The 25946-nt window shown below is 37.1% G+C and overlaps 3 protein-coding genes across 3 annotated transcripts in view; 1 reads left to right on the top strand and 2 right to left on the bottom strand.

Moving 5' to 3' along the window:
* Window positions 1–4702, bottom strand: part of LOC752216 (poly [ADP-ribose] polymerase 1) — a 40181-nt gene extending 35479 nt beyond the window's left edge. The window contains exons 1-4 of the mRNA XM_030998348.1: window positions 4372–4702; window positions 3040–3127; window positions 1468–1670; window positions 457–665 (exon numbers count right to left, since the gene is read on the bottom strand). Of these exons, the coding sequence (XP_030854208.1) occupies window positions 457–665; window positions 1468–1670; window positions 3040–3127; window positions 4372–4497 (626 nt within the window). The 5' untranslated portion in view covers window positions 4498–4702. The remainder of the gene's footprint in view (window positions 1–456; window positions 666–1467; window positions 1671–3039; window positions 3128–4371) is intronic.
* A 6126-nt stretch (window positions 4703–10828) lies between these two features.
* Window positions 10829–22945, top strand: LOC592155 (serine/threonine-protein phosphatase 5). The gene is made up of 12 exons (XM_791692.5): window positions 10829–11227; window positions 12390–12559; window positions 13477–13548; window positions 13848–13998; window positions 14935–15056; window positions 15553–15717; window positions 16437–16542; window positions 16946–17088; window positions 17465–17552; window positions 18018–18237; window positions 18848–18926; window positions 19356–22945. The coding sequence occupies exons 1-12, from the start codon at window positions 11098–11100 to the stop codon at window positions 19410–19412; spliced, it is 1503 nt and encodes a 500-aa protein (XP_796785.3). The 5' UTR covers window positions 10829–11097; the 3' UTR covers window positions 19413–22945.
* LOC592174 (cancer-related nucleoside-triphosphatase homolog) lies at window positions 22008–25938 on the bottom strand. The gene is made up of 5 exons (XM_003723821.3): window positions 25585–25938; window positions 24912–25074; window positions 24501–24585; window positions 23727–23921; window positions 22008–23459 (listed from the first exon to the last, which is right to left on the bottom strand). The coding sequence occupies exons 1-5, from the start codon at window positions 25631–25633 to the stop codon at window positions 23379–23381; spliced, it is 573 nt and encodes a 190-aa protein (XP_003723869.2). The 5' UTR covers window positions 25634–25938; the 3' UTR covers window positions 22008–23378.
* Window positions 25939–25946: the final 8 nt, after the last annotated feature.

The following is a 25946-nucleotide window of genomic DNA, read 5'->3' as shown; positions in this document are numbered from 1 at the left end:
TTTTGTTTGTTTTGCATTTGTGTCGCTATTTTATAAAACAAATAACGCACTTGACCCTGTTGTGCAAAACGTAAATGCAGTGTACGCTCGGTTTCTTCAGATGGTGCTCACTGTCAACTCGCCGCAAGCGGCTCGTTGCACAGAACGGCACCAATCTAAAGAAACCTCGCGCGTACTGCATTCACCGCTATTGCACTCTGGGCCGTGCGTTAAGAAAAGAAGCAAAAAGCAATGTTTCAGTCAACATATTTCATAAAATCATCAAGCTATAAATAATAATTGGGGAAATTGCTTTTCTTTTAAGTTTAGGATACTGATCTACCATATGTATTGTATAATAAAATTTGGAGTGGACTTTAAAAAGATTATTATTATTATTATTTTACTTTCTACAGTACAATGTTTCATGCAAACTCACTCCTTCAACATAATGTAATTGGTAATTGATATACTTACTTGAATTTCTCTTCCAGCATCTTCTTATCTGTATCCTTGAGAAGGTTAAAGTCTGTGAGCATACTGGCTTTCCCATTAGCAGGCCATTCAGTGTAATCATTCTCCTTGTGCTTTGCATTAACAAAGCAATCCACATGATACCAGCAAGGTGTAGGTCCATAGTCTAGGTGTTCTTCCATTGGTTTCAAGAGGGCAATCCGAACTGTTTTCTTTATTAAACAGGTACAAGGATGAAACTTTATAGCCTATTATAACAAAATATTCTATCACAATAGAGCCTCATTACAAGGAACATTGCTAAATCACATTCTCATTGCAACATGGTAATATTAGAAGTCCAAGTTCTTCATCTTCTATTGGTTTAAGCATTGATACAATAGAATTCAAAGTTATATAACAACTATGGTTTCAAGGAGTTTGTCATAAGGAGGTTCCACTCTATCACTGAAAATTCAATTTTTCATCCTCAAAAAATTCTTTTAATAAAATTAGTAAATTTTCATGTAATTCAAAGATTGAGGATTTGAAAATATTTAATTTAAAATATGATTGAATTTAATAATATTTAATGATCTCAAGCTTGCTGAGCAAGAGAAACAGTAGTCAAAGAAACTCACAACACAAATAACAATACCAAATTTCAATGCCAAAATGAGTAAATTCCTTACTTCGCTTTCAAGTCTTCAAGAAGCAAGAGCCAGAAGGGAAAAAAGTCGTGAGTGTAAATACTTTTACAAAGAGCTCATACTATTCTGACTCTAAGCACGTGTCATGATGAATTTCCTGTTTCAGGAAGTGTCACAAATTGTTAACTATTAATGATCACTTTACAGTGAGCATCATTAAGAAATCTGTTTCTTGGTTATTTTGCTACTTTCTTTTCAATTTGCATGATTTCCAATGGCACATCTGAAGCTTTACCAAGTGTTACTTTTAGATGACCTATTTAGAAGAAAAAACTTTTATGTACAAAAACCCTTCTTTATTCCAACTCCAGTCTGAGGAGCTTACCATAGCAATCTTTTCAGAACAACCTGAACCGTGACACTGAGCCCGACCAGAACTGGCATAGCCCACAATAAACTGAGCCAATGTTGTTATAGTGTCAACTTCTGCATCAGGATCTGCACTCTTGAGTGCTCCTCCAGTTTCTTTTCCAGACAGTGTTTCCTTGATCCTTTGTTGATCATCCCATCTCAAACTTGGAAAGCCCCCTGCAAGTAGGAAATTTGGAATACTTTACAACTTTACAGTACAAAATGCAGTTTTCATCTTGAGCCATTACAAGTGATAATGCAGGACAATTTATCAGTGCAGTTTGCACCATCAATCCATTATATAGTACAATAGTACAATTTCAACTCGATCCCAGCATTAGAAATGTGTGAAATAGAACTGGATGAGGAAGAGTGTCCCCTCACCGGACTGTCGATCACAAGGTCCGCGGTTTGAGTCCCGCCGCCGCACTAATGTTCTTTGGCAAGACATTGATCTACATTTGCCACACTCTACCCAGGTGGTGTAAATGGGTACCCGGCAGGAATTTATTCCTTGAAATGCTAGAGCGACGTATGGCAGCCGTGCTAAAGCCAGGGTAATAATCGGGAGTGCCAGGAGTGTCATGTATGACAGACATGAGCGCTATACAAGAACCCACTATTATTAATATTATTATTATTAGATACATGTATGTTACATTTTACACATTTCTGTTATTGTCTACAACATCACCTGCTGTTACACCACATCCCATCTCAATGAAACTTGGAAAAGCTGCTTCAGGGATTACCTCATCAAGGTTAAAGATATCCATTGACAAGTATTCACTCATTATATGAATATTCAAGCTTTTGTGCTTTCTTGCACTGTTGTTTGAGTGTGGTATGCTGAAGTATCAATAGTGGTCTTTCTTTTATCTTCAAGTGAGCTAGATGTAGAGGCCTAGTTCAGACAGCAGGGCTGTCTACCTGCCTGCATTAAGAGGGAGTCTCACTCCACGGCTAAAATCGAGCGCATTTACTTCCATTGTGGTTTGTTCGATAGCGGTTAATTATGACCAACCAGTGTATCGTATTAGGGGGGGGGGGGGGGGGTGGTGTCAAGTAAAAAAAAAATAGCTCAAGGGGGAGGGGGGTGCTGAGTACAAAAAAATTACTTAATGGGCGGTGGAAATTTGTTTCACTTGAGGGGGGTGTTTAGCGAATTTTTGTTTGCTCGGGGGGGGGGGGGGGGGGGGTGGTTGTTGAGTATTAAAAAATGATTTTATTTAGTGCTCACTATCACCCCTAAAGAAAAAAGATCTTCCTCCAAGTAGTTCCTCAAAGTTGACAGCCCTGCAGACAGTGTCAGATCTATCAAAACCAGACATTCAGCAGCTCTACCAGTGATCTCAGAAGTCAGAATTGAGAAATTAAGATCAAGTCTCAAACCAATCCTGAAATCACACTGTGGCACCTATAAAACATATACCTTACAAATATTATCTCACATACATAATCTTCATTTCAATGGTGTATTAAAATGCTTGATAATGATTAATGAAGCAACAAAACTTTAAAGACAATCAGTGATATACTCAGCTACCTATATCTGCTTGAGACTCAGGTTTGTTCTTCTTGAAGAAACAGTGGTAATGGAACCAATTTGGTATCTTCCCATCGAAAACTGGAGACTGAAACCAAAACAGAAAGGAAAACATCAGGGTCCATGCTCATAAAAACCTTTAGAAGCTAGTTGTTAACTACTTACATGGCTATAAAGTACATAGTTAACAACCAGGCTCAGTACAGTTACTTTTATGAATATGAGGCCACATTCTAAAAAGTGACCGAAAGTATGATTTTTCTTTTCAAATTTCTTTCAAATTTAATAAATTGTGACATCAATCATGAAATCAATTAAATTCTTATAATGGTTATGCCAATCATATTCAGCTCTAGCCTTCTAAGTTCTACTACTAGTTCGTTGCTGAATGCCTGACCCAAACTGATATTGATGACTTTACAACATCAAAGCTTGGTTTCACATATGCATATAGATCAGGAAGTAGAAGAACAGTAGAACACACTTGTAATTTTCAGTCTATCTCAAAAGAGTACAAGTGTTAACTGTGAGGAGGACAATCTATTTTGTTTTTAGTGAGATAAGGGCCGAGTATAAGCCATATTACTTACAAGGCATTACTACTAAAAAAGTACAAGATTGCTCTGGAGTAGTCCCTGGAAGTTCGTTCGTTAGCCTCTTATTTGGGTATATCGGCTCCTCTCTTTAGAGAGGAGCCGACAACTAATGCTACTGCTTAGTAGTCATGGTAGTGTACTGGGAGGGGAGCCAAGGGGGTCAATCCTGAGCTACCAAGTGTCACGCATTGTGCGCGACAGTCACGCATCGAGGGCCAAAAAACGCTGTCACGCACCCACTTTTGTCGTATGCACATAGCATGCATGCAGGCTGGCTATCACGTCACTTCACGTGGGCGTGCGATTTCGAAACGTACACTAGACTCTAGACCTAATATACGCTACACCCTTGCCCGCGCCGAGTCATGAAAATGTCACGCATAGCTGATCTTTGAACTTGGAATCTCTGTCACTCTCATAAGTAATGCTACCCACCGTGTCCATCAAGCTCAGAAATGGACCCTAATCTAATGTAATCAGGTAGGCTAAGCTAATGGCGTATTATTGCAAGCACCTTTTCTGAAATGACCCTTTTTTAAGAAAACGTCAAAACCTGTGATCCTGAAAAGGTACCCCTTCTTGTGGTTTTTGTTTGATTAGTGCTTGAAAAAAGACCTTTTTTTAAGGAAACGACACCCTTTCGCCACTTTTTCTGGACGCGGGTGCGTAGCCAGTCATGTTGGGTGTGATCCCCATAGGTTATGGGGCTATGCTAAAGTCAAAAACTGAAACTTACCTGCACCATTTTGGCCAATCTCAATGATTCCTTGTCAATCTTGTTGCGACATGACTTGCACGATGCACGGTTACTTTTAGCATACTCTACCCTGAAGGGCAGATCTTTCGAGCTACCATCAGCCATTGTGGGCAGCGCAGACAAATTCTCCTGGTTTTGGATACAAATGTAGTCACGGCTCTCCGGCTTCAGATCAGATCCAGAACTAAGTAAGCAGAAGGACAACCCGGGCACGAAAACAGATCGGCAACACACGCTGAACTTCAGGGGTCAAAGTCTGCTGCTAACTCGCCTCGCGCAGCGCTTGTCTGTCTGGCAATGTGCTGCAGGCCAGGCCAGGGGCTTGTCAGCGCATGTTGACTAAATTAGTCTATATTTATGTTTCTCCCAGACTCCCATTTTCTTCCGTGTTCTACTGTTTCAAATTTCTAGTGTGCAGTTTTCAGTTTTCAGTGCTTCCAGGAAACAAAAGAATGAAGAGTTTTAAAAAAAATTACATGACATATTAAAAAATTAAAATAATGAATAAAAAGGTCATATCCAACGGTGTCGATTTCGTTAGGCCTACCAGTAGTTAGGGGGGGGGGGGGGGGGGGGGGTGGGGTGATGGGTGCCAAAATATTTTTGGCAATGGATCAAAGCAACCAAGAGGTAGAAGCGTGTGGCAAGTTGCACCCCCTCCCTTCCAAGTTATTAACTTTTTCAAATCACCCTCAATAACGATTATTATCCTCTAGCTCAAGCGCGTAGCAAGGATTCTATTTTTATGGGGGCGACAGTGAGCACGCAAAGCGGCGAAGCGCGCTCCCTAGGGGGGAAGGGTGGGTGCAGGAAGGGGGAGTTTCTCCCGTCCCGCGCAAAGCGCGGAAGCTTTTGATGTTTCATTGAATTATTAGAGAAAGAAGACGATTCGTTGTACCGTTCTCGACTCTTAATCCTTGTCTAAATTCAGTTTCTTTTGACCTTTCATTCAATTGTTAAAGAAAGAAGACGATCGTTGTACCATTCTCGACTCTTAATCCTTGTCTAAATTCAGTTCCCCCCATACCCCCTCCTTTCCCGCACGAAGCGCGGAAGCTTTGATGTTTCATTAAATTGAAGAAGACGATTCGTTGTGCCGTTCTCGACTCTTAATCCTTTTTCTTCCTATGTCCTCTTCCTTTCTCTCTCTCTCTCTCTTTCTCTCTCTTTCTTTTACCACCCCTGTATCCTCTCTGTCTCTCATTATCTCCCTCTCCCACTCTCTACCTCTCTTTTGCACTTTTGCGCTTCGCGCTTAACATTTAGCTCGTTGCTTTATAACGCTGCGGCTTTGCATTTGGCGTACTGCATTTCTATGATGCTGTTGATTGAATAAATTGAATAAATTCATCAATTTCTGATGAAGCCGTATGAGCGAGAATTCAATTTATTCTTGTCTCATATAGTCTCATTTACGTGTGTATTTTGAAAATGAGATAGCAAAATGTGTATATTGATGGTCATCTTGCGAGTAATAACAATTAACTACTCTCATCGGGCTCTCATTATTAATTTTTCTCTTCATTTTTTTTTATGGTGAATTATTGGGGGACGATTGTACAGGCCACCCCCCCCCCCACACCTGAAATATTGGGGGGGGGGGGGTATATACCCCCTACCCCCCCCCCGGGATCGACACCCATGGTCATATCGTTATAATCGTTATAATCACTCAGACCAAAAAAGTCTAAATTGCCTGAGAAATCGATTGACGAGTATCCTCCCCACATCAGATCATCCGGGACGATAATTTTGGAATAGAAAGAAAATAGTCAAGATGTCAGGGCCGCTGGGGATCAGCACAGGGGATCAGGGGATACAACTATATATCATTGTTTTGATAATATCCCTAAGTTGTTCAAAGAATTGTCATCACTTCCTCAATATGAATTTGACATAGTTCAATTTTGTAATGTGAAAACATATTAGTCTAACATAGATTTATATTTTTTTAACATTAATACATATAGGTCATGATGATGATCCATGTCCAGACCCACTTCTATCTGTTCTTCGAGTCGATGTCCGAGACCACAATGTCAGTGGCGGATTCAGGGAGCACACGCCCCCCCCCCCCCCCGGTAAAAAGGGGGGAAGGGGAAGGGGGAAAGGAAAAGGGATAAAAGGAGTAACTGAGGAGGGGGAAAGGAAAAAGGGAAGAGAGAAAGAAGTAGAAGGGGGAAGAGAAAAGGGGAGATGAGAAAAAGGAGGACAAAGTTAAGTCGAACATGACTAATGCCAAAGATTTTATCTCATTTATAACTTATAACTTATAACTTACTCTTGAATGAATTTTCCGATATACCTATTCTAAGTGCTCTTTCAGCAGATCATGTCCCCGCCATTAATCCTGCCACGTACAGTTGCTCGTTTCATTGTCATATTATTTTCTGTCATCCTGTGGCCGCGAAGAGTACAATTCTGCCTAACACAAAGTTTCTATCCGTTTCGCAATCATTTCCATCGCATACAATAAATTGTAATGTTTGTTGCTTCCAGTTTGAGCTTCAACCATTTCCCCTTCATTTTTATTTAAACGATCTAGATTGTGGAAATTGTATATGTTCCTGTACTAAGTTGTTAATGTACTGTTATTTTGATGCAAACTGCTTATTTATTAACCATACAGATTGTGGGTCCAGAAAATTTAATGTCAGCTGCAGTAAACCCATACTGTGGGCATTTTATCTTGTGTCTATAATGGTGAAAGAAGTTGAGTTCTCTCAAAAAAATTACTGACATGGAGGACAAGAGTATTTTTTTTTCAAGTACATGCCGTCAAATTTGGTTTTCAAATTGCAAAAGATTCCTTCTTTTAGAGGGGGTAGGAGATAATGTCATACTACTCCAGGAAGTGACTGAAATTGCGCCTAATGTGGTTCTAAAATTTCAAATGCTTCCTACTCTGGGAGGGTGTTCTGACTCCCTCCAGAAGACCAGAACCCACCCCCGCTTGGTCGCTCCGCTCCCTCGTCGTTGACGCCTCGCCGCTGTCGCTTCGCTTCATCGTTTTTTTAATATCTTTCACCCCATGCGATGCTGTGCCCCCCCCCCCCCCGTAAGAAATTCCTGGATCCGCCACTGAACGTCATACTGAATCACCGACGCGGTTTGGCCGTCAATTGCTACTCATGCGACTGAGAGAATGGAATGATGTATGATTGTGTCTGCAAGCGAAGACTCTAACTTGACACTTTACCACAAGTCAAAAAAGTGTGGGGGCGGGGGGGGGGGGGGGGCAAAACGCATTTTTGCCCCCCCCCCCCAAAAAAAAAACGCCCCCCCCCCCTAAAAAAAAACAAAAAACAGTAAAGGAGTAAACATGGTTTGTATTTTTAATCCAAAAGAACGTAACAGTAATAAAAACCTGAATTAAATCACGTATATAATTCCATTCAAAGAAAAAGGAAAGTTCACAGGAATTGAATTTCATAAACATTGCGTATGCCACCTATACGGTATTTATCAATGGAGGTCTCTATAATAGCGATACGCACATATCGTGGACATATTGTGCGAGAATGGGAAAGCGTGTCCGTTTTTTTGTTGTTATAGGGGTGAGAAGACATGAGCCACTGAATGCTGGCGTACTGATGGGGGGGGGGGGTGATGTATTTCTTATTCGAAACAAGTGATTTACAAATGTTGTTGTTGTTGTTGCTCTCCATTTTTTTTGTAAGTCATACCTTTTTATACGTTTGTTGGAAAATAAGAAATTCCCAAATTCAGGCGAAGTACGCTTATTTAGAAGCCTTTATGTCATGGTCTGCAAAGTGGCTGGGCTCGAGCCCCCCCCCCCCCCCCCTCCTTTTTGAAAAAGTATGTTAAAGAGAAAAAGAAAGGAAGACGGAGAAAAAAATAAGTGACCTGCCAATGTCACAAATAAGGTATAAAAAATGCTCATTTTGACCCTAATTAAATGCTTTAAACCCGAGAGCTTACGGGGGCTCTGCCCCCTGGACCCCACCAAGGGCCCTTAAGCGGGCCCCTGGATGCTCATCTGACCGTAATTAAATACCTAAAACCCCTGAGCTTCCGGGGGCTCTACCCCTTGGACCACACCAAGGGCCCTAAGACGGCCCCTGGATGCTCACCTAACCGTAGTTAAATATTAAAACCTCTGAGCTTCTGGGGGCTCTCCCCCCCCCCTTGGAACACGTCAATTGCCTTACAGAGGGCCCCTGGATGCTCATCTAACCGTAATCAAATACCTAAAACCCCTGAGCTTCCGGGGGCTCAGCCCCTTGACCTCCTGCCGAGTCGCATGCCCTGGACCCCACGCCAATTTACGCTCTATATACCTGATCGATAATACTCCACTTTGAAAAACGTTCAACGGGACCTGCATGTAACGTGTAAGACTGGTGGTGATGCAGATTTTTCGTCTGCCGCCCCCCCCCCCTTCCGAACTTTTTTCTCGTTACGTTACTGCCCCTGGAATGTTTCCCCCCCCCCCCCTCCCCCAATCCCAAACTGCTTCCGGCGCGCCTGTTTACCACAATTCCTACAATCTTGAGCAGAGCCTATATTCTGGCAGTTTCTACATGTCAGTGTCTGTTTCCTTCTCCAACAGGCTACTAGCGCTTAGAGACTTCGGTGGTAAGCGCTTTATAAGTAACGTTTTTATTATTATTATTCATTATTATTATTACTGTAGTCTCATATTGCAGACAATGCTATGCATGCCGACTGGCAAGGGTTTGTACCCTTAAAATGCTCGAAACTATAGAGCATCTCGCTCCAAAAAAAGCCTCCCGGGGGCAGGGGGCACAGCGCCCCACTTTTTCAGGTATAGTACGCATTTTTACATAGGACAAGAGTGCCCCTTTTCGTTTGTAAGAACTGCCCTTCCCCTTCTAATAAGTGCCACTTTTCATTTTGATATGTGCACCCCCCCCCCCATTTAGGGGTGGGGGGCATTTAAAAAAAGATCCCCTTCAATTTCTCATAAATGTCCCTTTTTACCTCTGTTAAATTCCCTATTAAAATCTGATATGTGCCCCTTTTCCTATGCAATACGTGTCCCTTGATTCCTTCCTCATAGCAGTGCCCTTTTCCATCTCTGGTCAGTGTCCTGTTTAAGGGACGAGAAGTACCCCTTATCACCTCTGATAACTGCCCGTATTAAAATATGACAGGTACACGTTTAACATTGACAAAATAAAATGACAAGTGCCCCTTTTCCTTTGTAATAATTACATCCCTTTCCCCTTCTGATTAGTACTCTTTTTCTTCTTTGATGAGTTCCCTTGTTTACATATGACATGTGTCCCTTTTATTTTGATACATGTAGGCCTATACGTGCCCCTTTTTCTTTCTTAAAAGTGCCTCTTTTCCTTCTCATAAATGCCCCCCCCCCACACCCCCTAATAATTGCCACTATCAAAATCTGACAGGTGCCTCTTTTCCTTCATAAAAATATATGGCCTCTGATATTTTTGCCCTTTTTTTTCTCAATACTTTGACTGGTGCCCCTTTTCCTTTTTAATAAGTGCACTTTTTCCTTCTAATAAGTGTCCTTTTCCCTTTTTTTCCTTTGATTTTTACGTCCCTCGAGAGACAAATGCCAATAAATGATGAGAGCAAACAGTGGTAATAATCGCAATAATTACGATGTAGGGATATAATATACCAATGTCTAAAAATGATGTTCACTTTGAGGTTTCACTTTGTAGGTCCCCCTTTTCTGTTGGTGCCCCTCCCCCAATTTGGAAGACGGACCACCGCCCCAGTCTCACCCTATGTCTATTTATCCGTGTTGTGTCAACGCATGTCTAGTGTTTTTTGTTTCTTCTTCTTTTTAATGTTCCCCATTATCCTGAAGGGACACCATATAGTCCTTCTCTAACATAAGAGGCAACATGGATCCAATATTAGTTTCATCAGGGAGGTGAGACCTCCTAATATAGTTTAACATTCTTTCCGAGAACCCGCGGACCTGGATGTACCCGCCCCCTCCCAACATTATTACCTGCAATTCAGTAGAAACCTTCAAAAACAAACTCTGGTCATCCTGCTTGAGCAAACAAGCCTTGTTACAACTGAAAACAATTTCAATTTTCAATTTCAATTTCAATTTATTCATGTTTCCAACAAAACATTACAAATCAATATGCACTGTGTAAGAAATACATGTTGGAAACAGAGGGGTCCACTTAACAAATTTAAACAAGACTTTTTTAAGCAATGGACAGTAGGGTTTCCATGAGGCCATGATTATGGAAATCCCCCCGTACGTGATACTCCCAATAACTAAGAATGTTTGGAGAGGCATTTTTGGGGTGGTCAGATTCATTTGACCATATGATTTATTTTATTTCTTCTTCTTCTTTGTCTTCTTCTTACCCTGTAAATTCTGTAAATTCAAGATACATCAGCTTGTAGCTGTCATCATATAAAATCAATTTATTTCAATTATCTTATTTTTATTTATTTATTCATGTAAATAACCAGGGGAATTTCATAATCCGCCGCTGCGTTTCGCCACGGAATTTGGATTACCAAGATGGCAGTTCTGTCCACCAAATATTTCCGCAAGGCTTATCTTCCAGACATCAATAACTAATTCAGTGATGCGCATGCGAATTCGAATGCATTCATGCAGTGTGCATGTCCTCTCTATAGCTCTCGATCTCACGTGGATATCACACAAAAGTATAGTACGCACAACACAGGGCCAGATTACGTACGAGCGGACAAGTCGAGATGGCAGGCACCGGTGATTCTTCGAAAATAAATGTGATTCCTGACATAAAAATAGACAAACCAGTGATAAGTGAGGTAGACAGAGAGAAAGCAGAGGCACTCAAAGACAAGGCTAATACATATTTTAAAGGTAAACCTTCCAAATTCTCCTTCTTTCTGTAAAAGAACTGAGGAGTGCAGTGCGGTCCATGTCCACTGGCGTTGATACCTGTGTTGTAATTGCTGTTGTCGACTTGTGATTGCAATTTGCATTGCCATAGGATTTGTGATGCATGTGTGGATGGAGATTAAAGCCCGCAATATTATTTAATGTGTGGGACCACAAGCAATTGTTTTAAAGAAAAGTAGGTCAGGCGGGAGGATTTTTTTAAACACCTTTTGTTGTTGTCGTCACTTACCTCCCAGACAAATAAATCTTGTTATAGCTGCTCTGTTCCTTCTTCTGAACCTTCTGAGCTGAATTTGGAGTTCAGTCAGCAGGGCGGTATTCCGCATGTCGCTTACTTGTATGGCAGGTGATGCATGCTAAAGTGTGTTTCTGAAATTTTCAACAGATGTGGCTATAGTATTACAGACTGCTGCACTTCAAAAAGGCTCCATCAATACCGGCACTAGCTAGTCTAACTCTGAAGTATTAGTAAAGACAGATGCACAGGCACAGCCATTGATTGAGCCAATGATTGAGCAAATAAATTAATAATAAATAAGACTCTAGATCTAAACTCTATTAAACAAAGGTATTCTACTCTTGTATAACATATAATGAGCTATAAAGGGTACATTTTTTCAATGCCTAATTTTGTTTTGAGGGAAGTTCTAAAATCTAAATTTGTATTAGACTCTATCATTAAATGCAGTCGGTAGGAATATTTAAGACCTTCATTTTGTTGCCTGCAAATTAGAAAAATTACCTTTTATACTAGAGTCTAGACTATTGCCAGTAGGCAGTACTGGTAGGGAATTCTTAAAGTTTAATACAAAACTTGAAACTGACATTATTTCAACTTTTGTCAACCTTCCCCACACACAGACAGTAATCCTTGCTGCACGCACGCCATGATAGAAAGAGGGTCTTGTGGGACTTCAGTCTAATGAATCTGTGGTATTGGACCATCAATTAATGTACTGGGAAGAGCAGCAATACCAAACCATGTTATTTACTGATGCATGTTTGGCACTTTTGTGTGCGTTCCTGCAAAGAGAGTAATTTTCCTATAATATACCTACCTTTTTTAAAGTGACCATCGATTATCTCTTGTGTCTTTTTTTTTTTATCTTTCAATTTTATTCAGCTCAAGATTTTCAACAAGCGATCACTTATTACTCTGAGGCATTAGAGATCAACCCTACAGTAGCTGCTTTCCATGGTAATAGGAGTTTTGCTTACCTCAAGACAGAATGCTTTGGATCAGCGTTAGAAGATGCAAGCAAGGCCTTGGAACTAGACAAGTCATATATCAAGGTAAATACTCCTCAGAGTGATTAAAGACAGAATGGCAAGAAGGTCAGAATTGAGGAAATCTTCTGAAGGAATCCATATTAGAAAAGAAAGGACATTTTTACAACATTTTTTCGCCTACCAACTTGGTACAGAATAATTGAAAAAGTTCTTGTATGGTTATTCTATAGTCATACCAGGAAGGAACACAAGTTGTTGAGTGAAACAAAAATGGGGTATTTGTCTAACAGGACATCTGATTTCTAATTAATTCATCCATGATCTCACCCTATGCATCCATACAATAGCACTCTAGTAGTAATTGCCCCAATAAAATCTTCATCAATTAGTTGCTTTATGAACTGTGAAGCATATTTCTCAATTTTAAACTTAACAGATAGCTCAAAATTAGCAAATACATGTACTGTTTAATTGAATATTTATTTTGTGTTGATTTTAATGAGGAGCAGTTTTATTGGCTAATTATTTGATAAGCATGCTTTGAAATTTATAGTCAAAGGTAGATTTGTGGTAAATGAAAAGCCCTACTTCTGATGTTTTACATTTTATGCCAGAATTATACTAATGCAGTTAAAACTGACGTGAGGACTAAAGTCATGTTGAAAAGAAAAGCAAAGCATAGACTGGACTAGACTGGACCTCGGTCAAACTGCCTTTATTAAACTCACCTTTATTCCAAGCTTAAACTAAGTGTTGGGGTGAAGCATTAGTAGAATTTGGAGTTATTTTGGACCAAAGAGTTTATAGTTTGTTAACTTTTGTAATATGCACTATAGAAATGTATTTCTTAATTGTTATGGAAGAATGGGTACAAACTAATGTTGTATCGATGCATCGGCAGGTAATGCATTGGTTTTTTTTTATTATCATTATAATCATTTAATTTATTCTTTTGTGCTGTGAATCATTTTTCTTTTTAGGGATACTACAGGAGGGCTACAGCTAACATGGCTTTAGGCAAGATCAAGATAGCACTCAAGGACTATGAAATGGTAAGAACTTTGTGCACAACACAGCGAACTATATGAAAAATGTATACAATAGAGTAAACAATCTGATAAGAAAATTTTGCTGAAAAGGGACTAAAGAATTTCATCCTTATCTGCTTTTTTTCCGCCATAAAATTCTGTTGCTTTTGAGATTCACAGTAATGATTTTTCAAAGTGGTTTTTCCCTGATGTGGATAGTTTTATAATCGTTTTCATATTTTAAAAATAATGATGAATAAATAAATAGATACAAAATTCATTATTTATTTTTCAAAAATGTATCATATGTTTTTGTGTGTTAGGTGGTTAAGTACAGACCGAATGATAAGGATGCTAAAACCAAGTATACAGAGTGCAGTAAACTGGTCAAGCAACAGGCCTTTGAGAGGGCAATCAGAGGGCATACTGAGGAGAAGAAGTCTGTCATAGATACTATCAATCTAGAAAACATGAGTAAGTACATGGACCTAATGTTAAACCCACTATCTAACATTCAAAATGAAGTCATGTAGAATCAGCGCAAGAAGTTTTATGGGCCACAAAATGACGGCAAGGTCATTGAGATATCGAGCAATTCGAATTTTTTTTTTTTTTTTGGAGATGTTCCATCCCACATTTCATTTAAGCAAATGTGCATGAAATTTTTCAGGTGAACACTGAAAACATAAATCAATCATTGTTTTGCTTGTAAATTTTCATATGTAATACATGATTATAAGTTATCTGGGATGGTTTTTAATTCTATACATCAATGTAACATCCACTACCAAATTACCAATGAGTTCATTCAAGTTTCCTCGGGTTCAAAATTCAATTTTTGTAAAGTAGATGCATGCATTTTTTTTCAGCACAGAATAAAACTGAAATACATATAGGTAGGTCATTTGAATTGGAAGAAACTGCTATCAAATTCAAACTTGGTTAATATGGGTCAGTATTAATGAATCATAAAGAATATAGGTCTATATGATTTTTAAAATGTAATTGAAAGCCAACATGTTATCTTTTCTGAACACAGTCATGTAAGTGTGTTTATATTCTGAAGGCCTTTGTGTTGTGCTGATGTTTACTAATGAATTTTTTAAACATTTAAAATATGCCACAAGTTTCGGAGCCAGCTTCTGTTAAAATATTTGTGAGGCAATTATGAAAGGTAGACAAGAATTAATGAAAGAGACAAATATACATGTATGAATAGAATTACAGGTCATAGAGTCTGCTGAAATGTTAGGATTGGGAGGACCAGCTGGATTTACATTGTTTGCTTTGGATAAACAAGGTAAATAGCAATTAATAAGTAAGAAATGAAAGTTCACTTCAACGGCTCAAAGAGTTGTTCTGTGACTTTATCTTGATTATTTTGTGTGTGTTGTGATTGATGTTTCCCAGTCATTGAAGGTGATTATGAAGGACCAGCTCTAGAAAATGACAAAGTAACCAAAGATTTCATGGTGAAACTCTTACAACACTTCAAAGATGAGAAGGCTCTTCACAGAAAGTTTGCTTATACGGTGAGTGCACTTCTAATCATTATCAATGAAGGAGGAACCAGTTGATGGCATGTGTACATGCTTTATCAATATGAAAACAATCCACACAACAAGTCATTTGAGTATAATTTTTTTTTTATAAACACCTACCAAAAAACGTTTTGAACTAGAAGTAGTTACACTTAACCTACATGGAATTCCCTTCCATTTTCTTTGCCAATGATTAATCATGTGCTATCAGCAATGCAGCATCCTGTTTAGTTATATAAAAATTATATTAGTAATTTACAACTATTGTCAGCTACTTTACCTTATTGGACGTTGCTATATTTTTTTATCAGAATTTACGTAAGTTTACTTTTAATACAGTAGAGGAGACTGATCAATTGGGTATCTATTAGAAGATATAGAATCATTATCAACACATATTCAGAGCAATATATTTTTTACTTTTGGTCCCATTTTTTGTACTGTTTATTGAATTAAAATTTTGTATATCTTTTTGTTTCCCATACAGATGTTAGTACAAATCCTGGCCATGTTTAAGAAGTTACCTAGCTTATGTGATATCACTATACCAGAAGGCAAGAAGTTCACAATATGTGGAGACATCCATGGACAGTTCTATGATCTACTCAATATATTTGAGATCAATGGCTTACCATCAGAAGATAATCCATATGTATCCTTTTCAAAACAATGCATCGTTTATTTAACTTCATTTGTATCTTTTGTATTATTTACATGTACTGTATATGGCTAGTTTATTAGTCTCTCCCCAAGTAATGTACATGTTTACTGTCAGATTGAGAACCATCTGCTTAACACCAGGAATGCAAAGTACTGATGTGTGTGACTGTCACAAACAACCAAATGAAAAACACAAAATTTGTGTACCGTAAATCTCTGTGTATAAGAAGCACCTTTTTTCTACCGAATGCAGAAATAAGACGCAAACAAAAATTAAAAATCTGGTCTTGGTTCTAACAATAGGGTGTGTCTTATACACACAGATTTGATTTGATATGAGTGTTTGTTACCATTTCTCTCTGTGAAAGCTGATCATTCTTAGTAATAGTTACCCCTGCCCCTGGCTAGAAAAATGAGACTAAAGAGACATAAAAATATAATATGAAATATATGGAGGAGAGGATCTTCTACCAGTTTGTTTGTTCAGGAGGTTTACAAGTGACAAAACATATAGAAGTTACCATCCTGCCAAATATAATGTGGCTTGTTTAATACTAGTCTCTCCTAATTCCTAAGTAATTGATATTTTTTATTTTACATGTTATGAGAACTGTCAGCTCAACATCAGGAATGGAAGTATTTTGAAATACCAAAACTATAATTTAATTGTTTGTTAAAGTATAAAACATATCCTTAACACTTGATGTGTAGCTATTCAATGGTGACTTTGTAGACAGGGGGTCCTTCTCAGTAGAAGTTATTCTCACATTATTTGGTTTCAAGCTGCTCTACCCAGATCACTTTCATTTATCAAGAGGTAAGTGTAGAGAATTAGAATGGTACATTCTTAAGAAGTAGTGATAAACAGGTATTGACTTTGAGTTGTTCAAATATCACCCTCTGCTTCATACCATGTAAGTATGTTTAAGAGAAGATGAAATCTTAATCCATCTAACAGATTATAGAAAATTTTAAAAAAGAAGGAGAAGAAGAAAGAGCTGAGGAAGATGAAATGATATTGATGATAATGAAGAAGGAGGAAGAGGAGAAGAAGAAGAAAAAGAAGAAAGAGAAAGAGGTTGAGGGAAAAAAGACAGATATATGAAGGAAGTGAAGAAAGTAGGAAGATGTAGGAGAAAGGGATTCAGAAGTTTTGAACTAAATTACCATGTAGATTTGCTCTTTTAATTAGTTTACTGAAATGATATCTTGATGTGCAGGTAACCATGAGAGTGACACAATGAATCAGATGTATGGTTTCTATGGTGAAGTGAGATCAAAGTACACCAATCAAATGGCTGATCTCTTTCAAGAAGTCTATAATTGGCTACCTCTAGCACAGCTCATCAATAAAAAAGTCATGGTAACTATGAGTGTTTTTTATTTGAGTTGTTTGGGTGGTAAATGTTAGTAGATATCTAATGTAGTAAAGCATAGTAACTAGGCCAAGTTCCATAACATTTACAATAAACTGTTATAAACTACTGAAATTGTGGCATCTAATCGGCTGAGAGCTTATTTGTCATAGGAAATTTAGCATTTGTTATTGTTTTATAAAATAAGGTCCAGATGTATTTTCTTTCCAGGTTTAGTGCATGATTAGATCTAATAAGGAAGCTATGCTATCCACTGTATCTGTGCATGTAAATACCTCAGAACATGAATTATGCATTGATCTTTAAATACTAAGTGATGTTTGTTTAATTGCATTTTTTGGTTGATGTGTTTTGTCTATGTAGGTAATGCATGGAGGGCTATTCAGTCAAGATAATGTAACGATAGATGACCTGAGAATTATTGATAGGAATAGACAACCTCCTGAATCAGGTAAGCTAATGACAGATGACAGGTATGTTACCCTCTGACAGCAGATTGATCACTCTGGAAATTCCTCTTCTGATGGATCATTCTAAGTTATTAAGAGCTTTCAAAAGTATTAGGACACGTATCAAGCATTTTCTGATTAAGTAAAGGCAATTATTTTACTGGGTTCTCAAGATTATTGAAGACTTGTAATATTTTGTTGAATCCTTTAATAGCAAAATCACTTACAGCCTGGAGGTCTTTTCATTCCTTTTTTCAGGTCGTAAAATGTATTCAATGTTTTCATACCTATTAAACACATTTAGTTGCATTATAAATAAAGAGAATATCATTTACATGTTTGGTAAACTTGTAGGCTTGCTAAAGCAAACCATTTATAAACGTAAAGTGCCTTCTGTTCGGTCTTATTCCAAAATAATCAGTTCATTCTTAATTCTTGAACATTTGTATCTTTGTACCGGTATGCAGGTTTGATGTGTGAATTACTGTGGTCAGACCCTCAGCCTAGACCAGGTAGGTCTCCTAGTAAGAGAGGTGTTGGGATCCAGTTTGGACCAGATGTCACCAAGAAGTTCCTGGAACATAACAACCTAGAGTACATCGTCAGGAGTCATGAAGTCAAGAATGAGGGCTATGAAGTCACCCATGATGGGAAGTGCATTACAGTGTTTTCAGCTCCTAACTACTGGTAAGGATATTTAGAAAGTCACCAAAATGGTTCAGTACTGTACCCAGCAAGGAGTTTATTGTCAAATGAAATAATGATGATAATAATTAATCTTGATGTCACATTGGACTTGCATTTTGAATGTATCACATTTATGTATCCCTTCCTGGAGCTCCAGGTGGCAAGCGCATTCATGTGCTATGTGTGATAGCATCTGAACGAGTAGTATCCAACTTTACTTATGTTATATGTTGCCATATTTTGGGTTTTTCTGATTCTAAGCATGAAAGTGAATTAGTAAACTCACTATCATCCTATTGCAATGCTCATTTTGGTTCTGAACTGAACTTCCTGGAAAATTCTTTGAATTTTCTTAAAATGAAAAACACCCATTTTATTTTATTTAAATTTTGCTAAAATGTGTGTCAAGAGGTGTTTAGATATTTTCTTTGTCATGTAGACTATAAACATGAAGAAGCAAGTCATTTGATTAACCTCTTGATTATTATCTGGCATTGTATTGCTTTGTTTTCTTAACAGTTATGTATGGGAATGTAGATTTTGATGTGATATATATTTTGGTCTGTTTATAATTTCAAATGTCTTTTTCATCCTCTCCATCGCTCTACAGCGATCAAATTGGCAACAAGGGGGCTTTCATCAATCTAGGCGCAGACCTCAAACCAAACTTCAAGACTTATGAAGCAGTGGTAAGTAGAAGAAAGACTTGATATACATTGCCATTACACAAATTGTTTGAATGTGTTAGTTTGAGCATGTATGAAAGCTTTAAAAACTATTTTTACTTTTCAACACTAAAGGTACATTCAATTTCAAAACTTTCTGTGCGGTTGGTGGAAAAATCTTGGAAAGGAATAAGAGTTTGTACCATGTGATTGCACTGAAGGCAAAGTTTTCTTGCTGAAACAGAAACAAGTATCTTAATTGTGAAGTTTTTATATAAGAAAGATATTGTATGCCCAATGATGCTTCTGATAGTTCAGTAATACAAATAAAAAGTTTTAAATTTCCTTTCCTCATAATTGATTGAATCTTCAGTGTCCAAAAAACAGAGACTTAATTTTGACGAGTTCACCAGAATTTGTTCATGAATTCTATCTTCCCATTTCTTTGTGCAGCCTCATCCTAACGTGAGACCGATGGCCTATGCAAATTCTATGTTTGGCTTCATGTGATGATAAATTGACTCCTAGTCAAAGACAGTGTGTGTGTGTGGATTCTTATAGTAGCACAGAGATAACCCTGCCAGCTGAACCCTGTCAACATATACCGTTAACCTGAAGTTATTGGATTCCCTGCAAGGCCTGCATCATATGGATGAAGGATGCTTCACAAACAAAAACATTATAGATGCTCCCATCATCATTTGTCCAATGTCAGCAACATTTCCTCTTAATGTTAGATTACCAAAATTAGATTCAATGGATCATACAGAATATTACACCCTTAGTGCCAATACCAAGCATGGAGGATTTCAGGAGAAACCCCCAATGGAAAATTGTCCCTAACAAGTAACTTGTAATGGGTAATAAATATATCAGTGCATACTTTCAAGCTGCAAAATTGATGTAGTCCTCTTAAACCACCCACTTGGATGTAGTCTGACCAGAAGGTCAGCAGTAGCTCATCACTGTAGGTTAAGTAATGAATTTATATCCTCCGGTATGTAATGAAGATTTCACGATAGTCAAGATAGGGTGTAAAGAGAAGATTGTTAAAAACTTAATATCAACTTTTAATCAGACGGGCCCAGAGCTATCGAACTACAGAAACAAAGAAATTGGGCCAGTCAAATTATCATTTTGTAATGAAACTTTGTTATAATGGTGTTCTTGGTAATGAAATTCCACTATACTTCACAATGCGACATTAATGTGAGTTGTTATCAGCTAGAATGTAGATTTGTAAATGGTGTGAAATAGAGTCCATCATAGGTTCAACAGTGCTCGTCACTTAATATAGGGGCTCGGTATACAGATCGTCATATTCTCAAAATGTAAACACCAGCCAGATATTCGCAGTCCAAAGTAATTTCACTTTCACAAGAAAGGATAATCATTCTACAGAGTTGAATTGTCCTGGGGTGATTGCCTCGCAGATTACTTCTCATACATTATTTGTTTTCTGTAATAAGACAATTAGGCAATTACTTAAGATGTAATGAAACATGATAAGTGAGTAAAACAATGCGGCCAACACACAATTTGCTCCTCCTGTTACTTGTGTGGGAGAATTGGAATCTATTGGCTTGATATCCTCCTATAATCAATCACATTGGAATTATATTAATCACAGTCTCTTTTTCAAAACAAGTCAGTCCCCTCCTGTACTAATCAGTGAACACTGGAGCAGCATTTCCCTGTTTTTAGACTGGTACTCCTGTATAATATAGTTCAACCAAGGTTTATGTTAAAACAGGCCAAGTCCTCCATATTGGTACAGTACTTGTATACATGGCATTTAACTCCCTATTAATTAATGATGTACCTTATTTACCCTTATTTCAGAGCTTTCCCTGTACTTGTAATAGAATGTTCTGTCATGCAGTGTTAAAGTAGTCCATCATCAGGGATATAGATATGATTCAGCAACCCTCTATTTTTGCAAGTTATTTTTTACAAGATGTTTTGGCCTTGCTCTATGCTAGAACTAGTATGCCTCTTTACTTTGGCATTTCTAGATCATGCTGTTTGCTTGGATATTACAAGCATTCCAAATCCAATCCATTTAACTTCTTTAACTGTCTGCAGGGAAATTGGTAAGAACTTGAGTGAAATACTGGAAATCCTGATTTTACCTGACCACAAAATAGTTTCTTTCTACATGCTTTTGAGCATTCAAAACATGGAAGCAAATTGTAAACAATGGAATACATGTATAAAAGATTAGAAGCTCAATATAAATAATCCTACTTCATCATAATCTTTTATTACACATGCAGATATCGTTGAGGAGATACTGCCCCATTATGATGTCTTGTTTATATTCATTTTTTGTTTTGCAATCTCTTCATAATAGGTCATTGGACTTTTGATGTACATTGTATTTGCCTGGTTAATCTTTAACCAACTACGAGCTCATTCCTCATAATGTAAACAATATATTTTTGACATCATATGTATCTAAGAGATGACAAAAACTGACGCGATGTGATTTATGCTATAGATGTTATGTATTTCATGTTTTTTTAAAGTGAGGAAGAGACAGAGAATGAGAAAGTTTTATGTGTATGTGAGTGTGCGATTTTATTGTATTTATGTGAAATGAAACTAAGCTGCATTTCTCTTGGCCTAAAGCTGGATACTTTTGAGTGGAAAGTGAATTTAATGTAAATCCTGAAAAACAAACTAGTGAATAATTGATAATGCTCAAGAGTGCTAGAGCTTTTATTGAATGTTTTATAACAAATATTTTTGTTACAGATTATGTTATATTTTGAATGTGTTTGACTGTCGGATAATATAAAAGTAAAATGGTGTTGTTGAACAAAACCATTGTAGTAATGAAAATGTCCTTCATTCAAATAATCAATCAAAATCTCCCTAAAGTTACAGTGCAAGTTTCAGATGAAAACACGCTATCAGCTGTTGTAAAATTTGATCTACATTTCGTTCCTGTCTTCACAAAGTGACGGTAGTGAGGAAAATCTGCACGCAAATTGAATGCGATTTTCATTCACTACCGTCACTTCGTGAAAATAGGGACGATTTAATCAATGAAGTCAAGCACAAAGCACCCTGAAAAATATTGACCCCAAAACAGTCAAAATATTTGTTATCTTAGAAATTGTCTTTTTTTTTTAATGACAGCTACATGGGCAAGATTGTTAAATAATTAGCAAAATAAGATGACATTGAAACTGATGATAATATTTCAAGTAGCATGTTAACAGTGTAATTATCATGTAAGAAATCTGCCGTGAAGCACCATCATCAATGGTGATTGAAAAGGCATATTAATCTTGATTTATTATTGCATCTTTCTGAAGCGTTATTAGTTGCAGATAGGTTGGGTTTTTCTTTTTAATAAGGATGTCCAGATAACCAGGAAATTGAATTTTATTAAATGATACTGCGAAGTGAGAGCATGAGTCAATTATCAGGCACATTCTGAGTCTTTCAAACAACAAAGTTTGTTTGTCCATTACACTGATTTCAAAGGAAGAATAGATGTATTAGCATATTGATCTCAATACCCTCCTCAATGGATGATAGCAGTAGCACACAAGAACATCACATTCAGGTTTATTTCATTGATATTAATATACCAGGGCACATATTGAAAGATATTATATAAGTTTTAGGTTCTTCATTTCAACCCTTTTGTTGTGTTTAAAACCACTTATTTAGTCATGTAGATACGACAGAAACCTTCAAAGTTTAATATGGAAAGATTTCATTATCCATGTTTTTCATGTATCTTGTCCTTCATCATAATAAGTGTTGTGAAAAAATCAAGCCCCTAAAAATAAGTAAATTGTCTTTTCTGCATTGCATGGTACGATGTTTAAATTGACAGTTCAGCCTATAAATTTTTACGAGAGTAGCAACCCTTGTTTTTACTTCCAAATAAAAAGGCGGTATGATCTTTATGATACTGATACAATGTATTGGTGGAAAATGTCTGATTATGAAACACAAAAAGAGGTGGCCATTTAAGACGAATTTGTACAGTTTGAAAAATAAATTCATAATTTCTTTATTTCAAATACTTTGTGATTGGTGCCTTATTTGCTTGCTACTGGATGATATTTGTTATGCTACACATTGATACACAATGATTTGTATGGGAACGATGCCTCCAAGTGACTGGCAGTAATACTAGAATGTACCTCTGAATCAATATGTTGTAATCTTCATTTTAATCATAAACACTAGATATTGGTATCTAATAAAAAATATCTTAATTTTATTTGAGGTTCTCATAAAAATTGTATGAATAGCCATTCAACATTTAAAAGACATGCAATGCTATAACATGTTTGGTGAGCTCCACTTAGCCACAAAATTGTCCACCTCTCGTCCATACATGTATGTGGAGGCTTGTTCGGAACGAGTCCTTCCTTGTCCCAGTAGAGACATAGATCAGATTGTATTCTTGACTATAGTGAAGTGCTTGATCCACACTATGACATATATTCATCATGTTTTCCCTTGAGACCTTGCTTGATTGATAGCCTTTAAGATCTCTTCTATGATTCCATCACGATTGTCCTTAGAAATCTGAAAAGAGAAATGTATGCTGGGAAGTTCAATGACAAAGAGTAATGGCCTTCTAGTATTCTGCCCTTGTAGATGTTCCATTTGAAACCTAAGTTAACACAAAATACATGTACTTGTATGTGGCTTTGTGGAAATAGAATACAGAGTACTGAATCTAGCATGCTCTCATTAGTATAATACATAAATTGTTCAATTAATCGTAAAACGTTATGGCTCACAAAGCATTTCTTAGTAAACATGTTCAGATTTCAAAATTGAAAGACATACTGTAAAGACTTGCACATCAGGTCTGCTGCGGACTTCCTCCACTAAACCAAGAGGTCTTCCTTTAGGCACTGGAATGGTTCCAAAGATTGTTGTGTTGGGTTGATCAATAAGCTTTCTAACTGCTTGGATGAAGCCTTGGCTAAAAAGTTCCATCTTACCGATCTCATCAATTACATAGATTGGTGAGGAATCTTTCTGATGTAAATAAAAAAGTGATACAATTTTGCAGTACATGGGTCGACCGCTTACAAACGGTAAAGCCCAGCATAACACTAGCCACCAACCAAAAATGACCAATTGAAAGTGGTTTAAACTGTGAAATTATTTAATCAGGTTGATTGTTCCGATATCAGCAGTGTTATAGTGCATCAAGTCAGATTAAAAACCCACCCTTTAATTTCTCGATGATATTAAACTTCTGTCTATTCCTAGTTTTCCACAAATTTACACTTACACAATTATTTAGATAATTTGTTCTGATTTTCCATCTATATGCCTTATATTATTATTAATAATAATAATATGTCTTGTTTACCCAGTGTAGCCTCATCAGTATTCATACTGTTCTACAGCATATTTGATAACTTAATTTCAAAATATCCCTGTTGTAAACTTTAAATGCCCATTAATAAAACATTTAAATTTGCTAATTGATGTATTAGGTGAAGATGGAGCATAAAATATAAATATTATTTCTAAGACTTTTACAAGCTTTATAAATCTACATGATTTAATAAAACCTTAAAAACCCAAACTTTATTCCTTCTTTCTTACCTTCGGCAGCAGTACAGGCAATGCTGACCTTTCAAATGACTGGAGGTTGACTGTATACTGTCCAACTTTTGGCCCTTTCTGGCCTCTGTGCAAGGTTTATTTTGTGTGTTAAGAAAAAAAAGGGTGATAAGACATGCTTGTAAAAAAAAGTTGTAAAACGATTTTATTAACAACATGCATATTTTGGTTCTTCTCAGATAGAAAATAATATTTGATAACTCCTCAGTTCATTTCGCATGATGTGAAAAAGTAATACATAGTTTGTATAAGGTATAAGGTAATCTAATGTTTTTATATATCACATAAAAATGGTAAATACTGAGTTCTTGTTCATTAATTGAAAGTCAATGTTAGGCAACAGCACAGCTCTTTTCAAATATTTCTTCATGTTATCTTCAAATTCATACTCACCCTATTTTTGCCAAAGTGCCTCTTTGTCCATCCAATGTGATGATATCAAAACCAGTTCTCTTTCCACCTTCTCTCAGTTCCTCTGTGTAGAAACCTTGGAGAGGAATCGCCTTTGACATCAACTCTGAACATGTTTTTCTCACTAATGTTGTTTTTCCAACCCCTGCAACAGACACAATAAATATAATGAGTAACCTCAACTGAGCTGCAGTCACTACTCACTAGATCTACAGTATATAAAACAAACAGTAAAACTAATTATGTAAATGAAAGGATTCAACTTTATTCATTTCAAAGAATACAACTGCAACTTGCAAGTTATACCAGGGAGGTGAGACTTTAAGAATCTACATTAACCATACGACATACATGTACCTTTATATTTCGCTTTAGAAATTCAAGACATTGGATGAGTGGAAGGGAAGAAAAAAAAGGAGGAACCATGACTGATAATATACCTGTACTAGTATAGGCTCAATGGCTCATTATTATTATTAACTTTCTTACTTAGTATTTTTTAGTTAATTTAATATTACAATATTAGATCTACTAACTCCAGGGAGCTCATGCAGGCAGGGAACAAAATACATCATTCTAGAGTCCACAAACCAAACGGGTAATCAATTCAAAGTTCGCGGTAACACCTATCAGTATCTATAAAATAGTACTTTACCTGGTGGACCCGTCAAGAAAACGTGCTTAACCCTCGGGTTATTAGCCATATCAGACCACAGACAGGGAGAGATTCCAGGAGAGTTTGAATAACACCACGATATACGCTCGGATCTCTCCAGCTACGGAGCTCCACCACACGCGCGCCAGGAGTTGTGGGTGCAGTGATGAAGGTGCTCCGCTCCCGAGTTGCTCCACTCCCTTCGTTGCATGCATTTGTTATTAAATAGCCTAGCTTCCAGATCAATTCGAATATAATCTAAAGAATTATGTACACATGCAATATGTCGTCACATAATAAAGTGGAACAGCTTCGATTATATTGCTCTTCTGATATAAGTACATATGAGAAGTCATATAGAT

The sequence above is a fragment of the Strongylocentrotus purpuratus genome, unplaced genomic scaffold (genome assembly GCF_000002235.5).
Source record: "Strongylocentrotus purpuratus isolate Spur 01 unplaced genomic scaffold, Spur_5.0 spur5_scaffold_5, whole genome shotgun sequence".
NCBI lineage: Eukaryota > Metazoa > Echinodermata > Echinoidea > Camarodonta > Strongylocentrotidae > Strongylocentrotus > Strongylocentrotus purpuratus.
The sequence above is the reverse complement of the archived record's forward strand: the minus strand, read 5'-3'. Positions and strand labels throughout refer to the sequence as shown.

What these genes read in the sequence shown, in the direction of transcription:
- LOC592155 (XM_791692.5), top strand. Translation starts at nt 11,098, where the DNA reads ATGGCAGGCACCGGTGATTCTTCGAAAATAAATGTGATTCCTGACATA. An exon ending in GGCTAATACATATTTTAAAG is followed by an intron (nt 11,228 to 12,389) that starts GTAAACCTTCCA and finishes AATTTTATTCAG; the next exon opens with CTCAAGATTTTCAACAAGCG. An exon ending in CACTCAAGGACTATGAAATG is followed by an intron (nt 13,549 to 13,847) that starts GTAAGAACTTTG and finishes TTTGTGTGTTAG; the next exon opens with GTGGTTAAGTACAGACCGAA.
- LOC592174 (XM_003723821.3), bottom strand. Translation starts at nt 25,633, where the DNA reads ATGGCTAATAACCCGAGGGTTAAGCACGTTTTCTTGACGGGTCCACCA. An exon ending in TGCCTGTACTGCTGCCGAAG is followed by an intron (nt 23,922 to 24,500) that starts GTAAGAAAGAAG and finishes TATTTACATCAG; the next exon opens with AAAGATTCCTCACCAATCTA. An exon ending in CTGATGTGCAAGTCTTTACA is followed by an intron (nt 23,460 to 23,726) that starts GTATGTCTTTCA and finishes TTCTCTTTTCAG; the next exon opens with ATTTCTAAGGACAATCGTGA.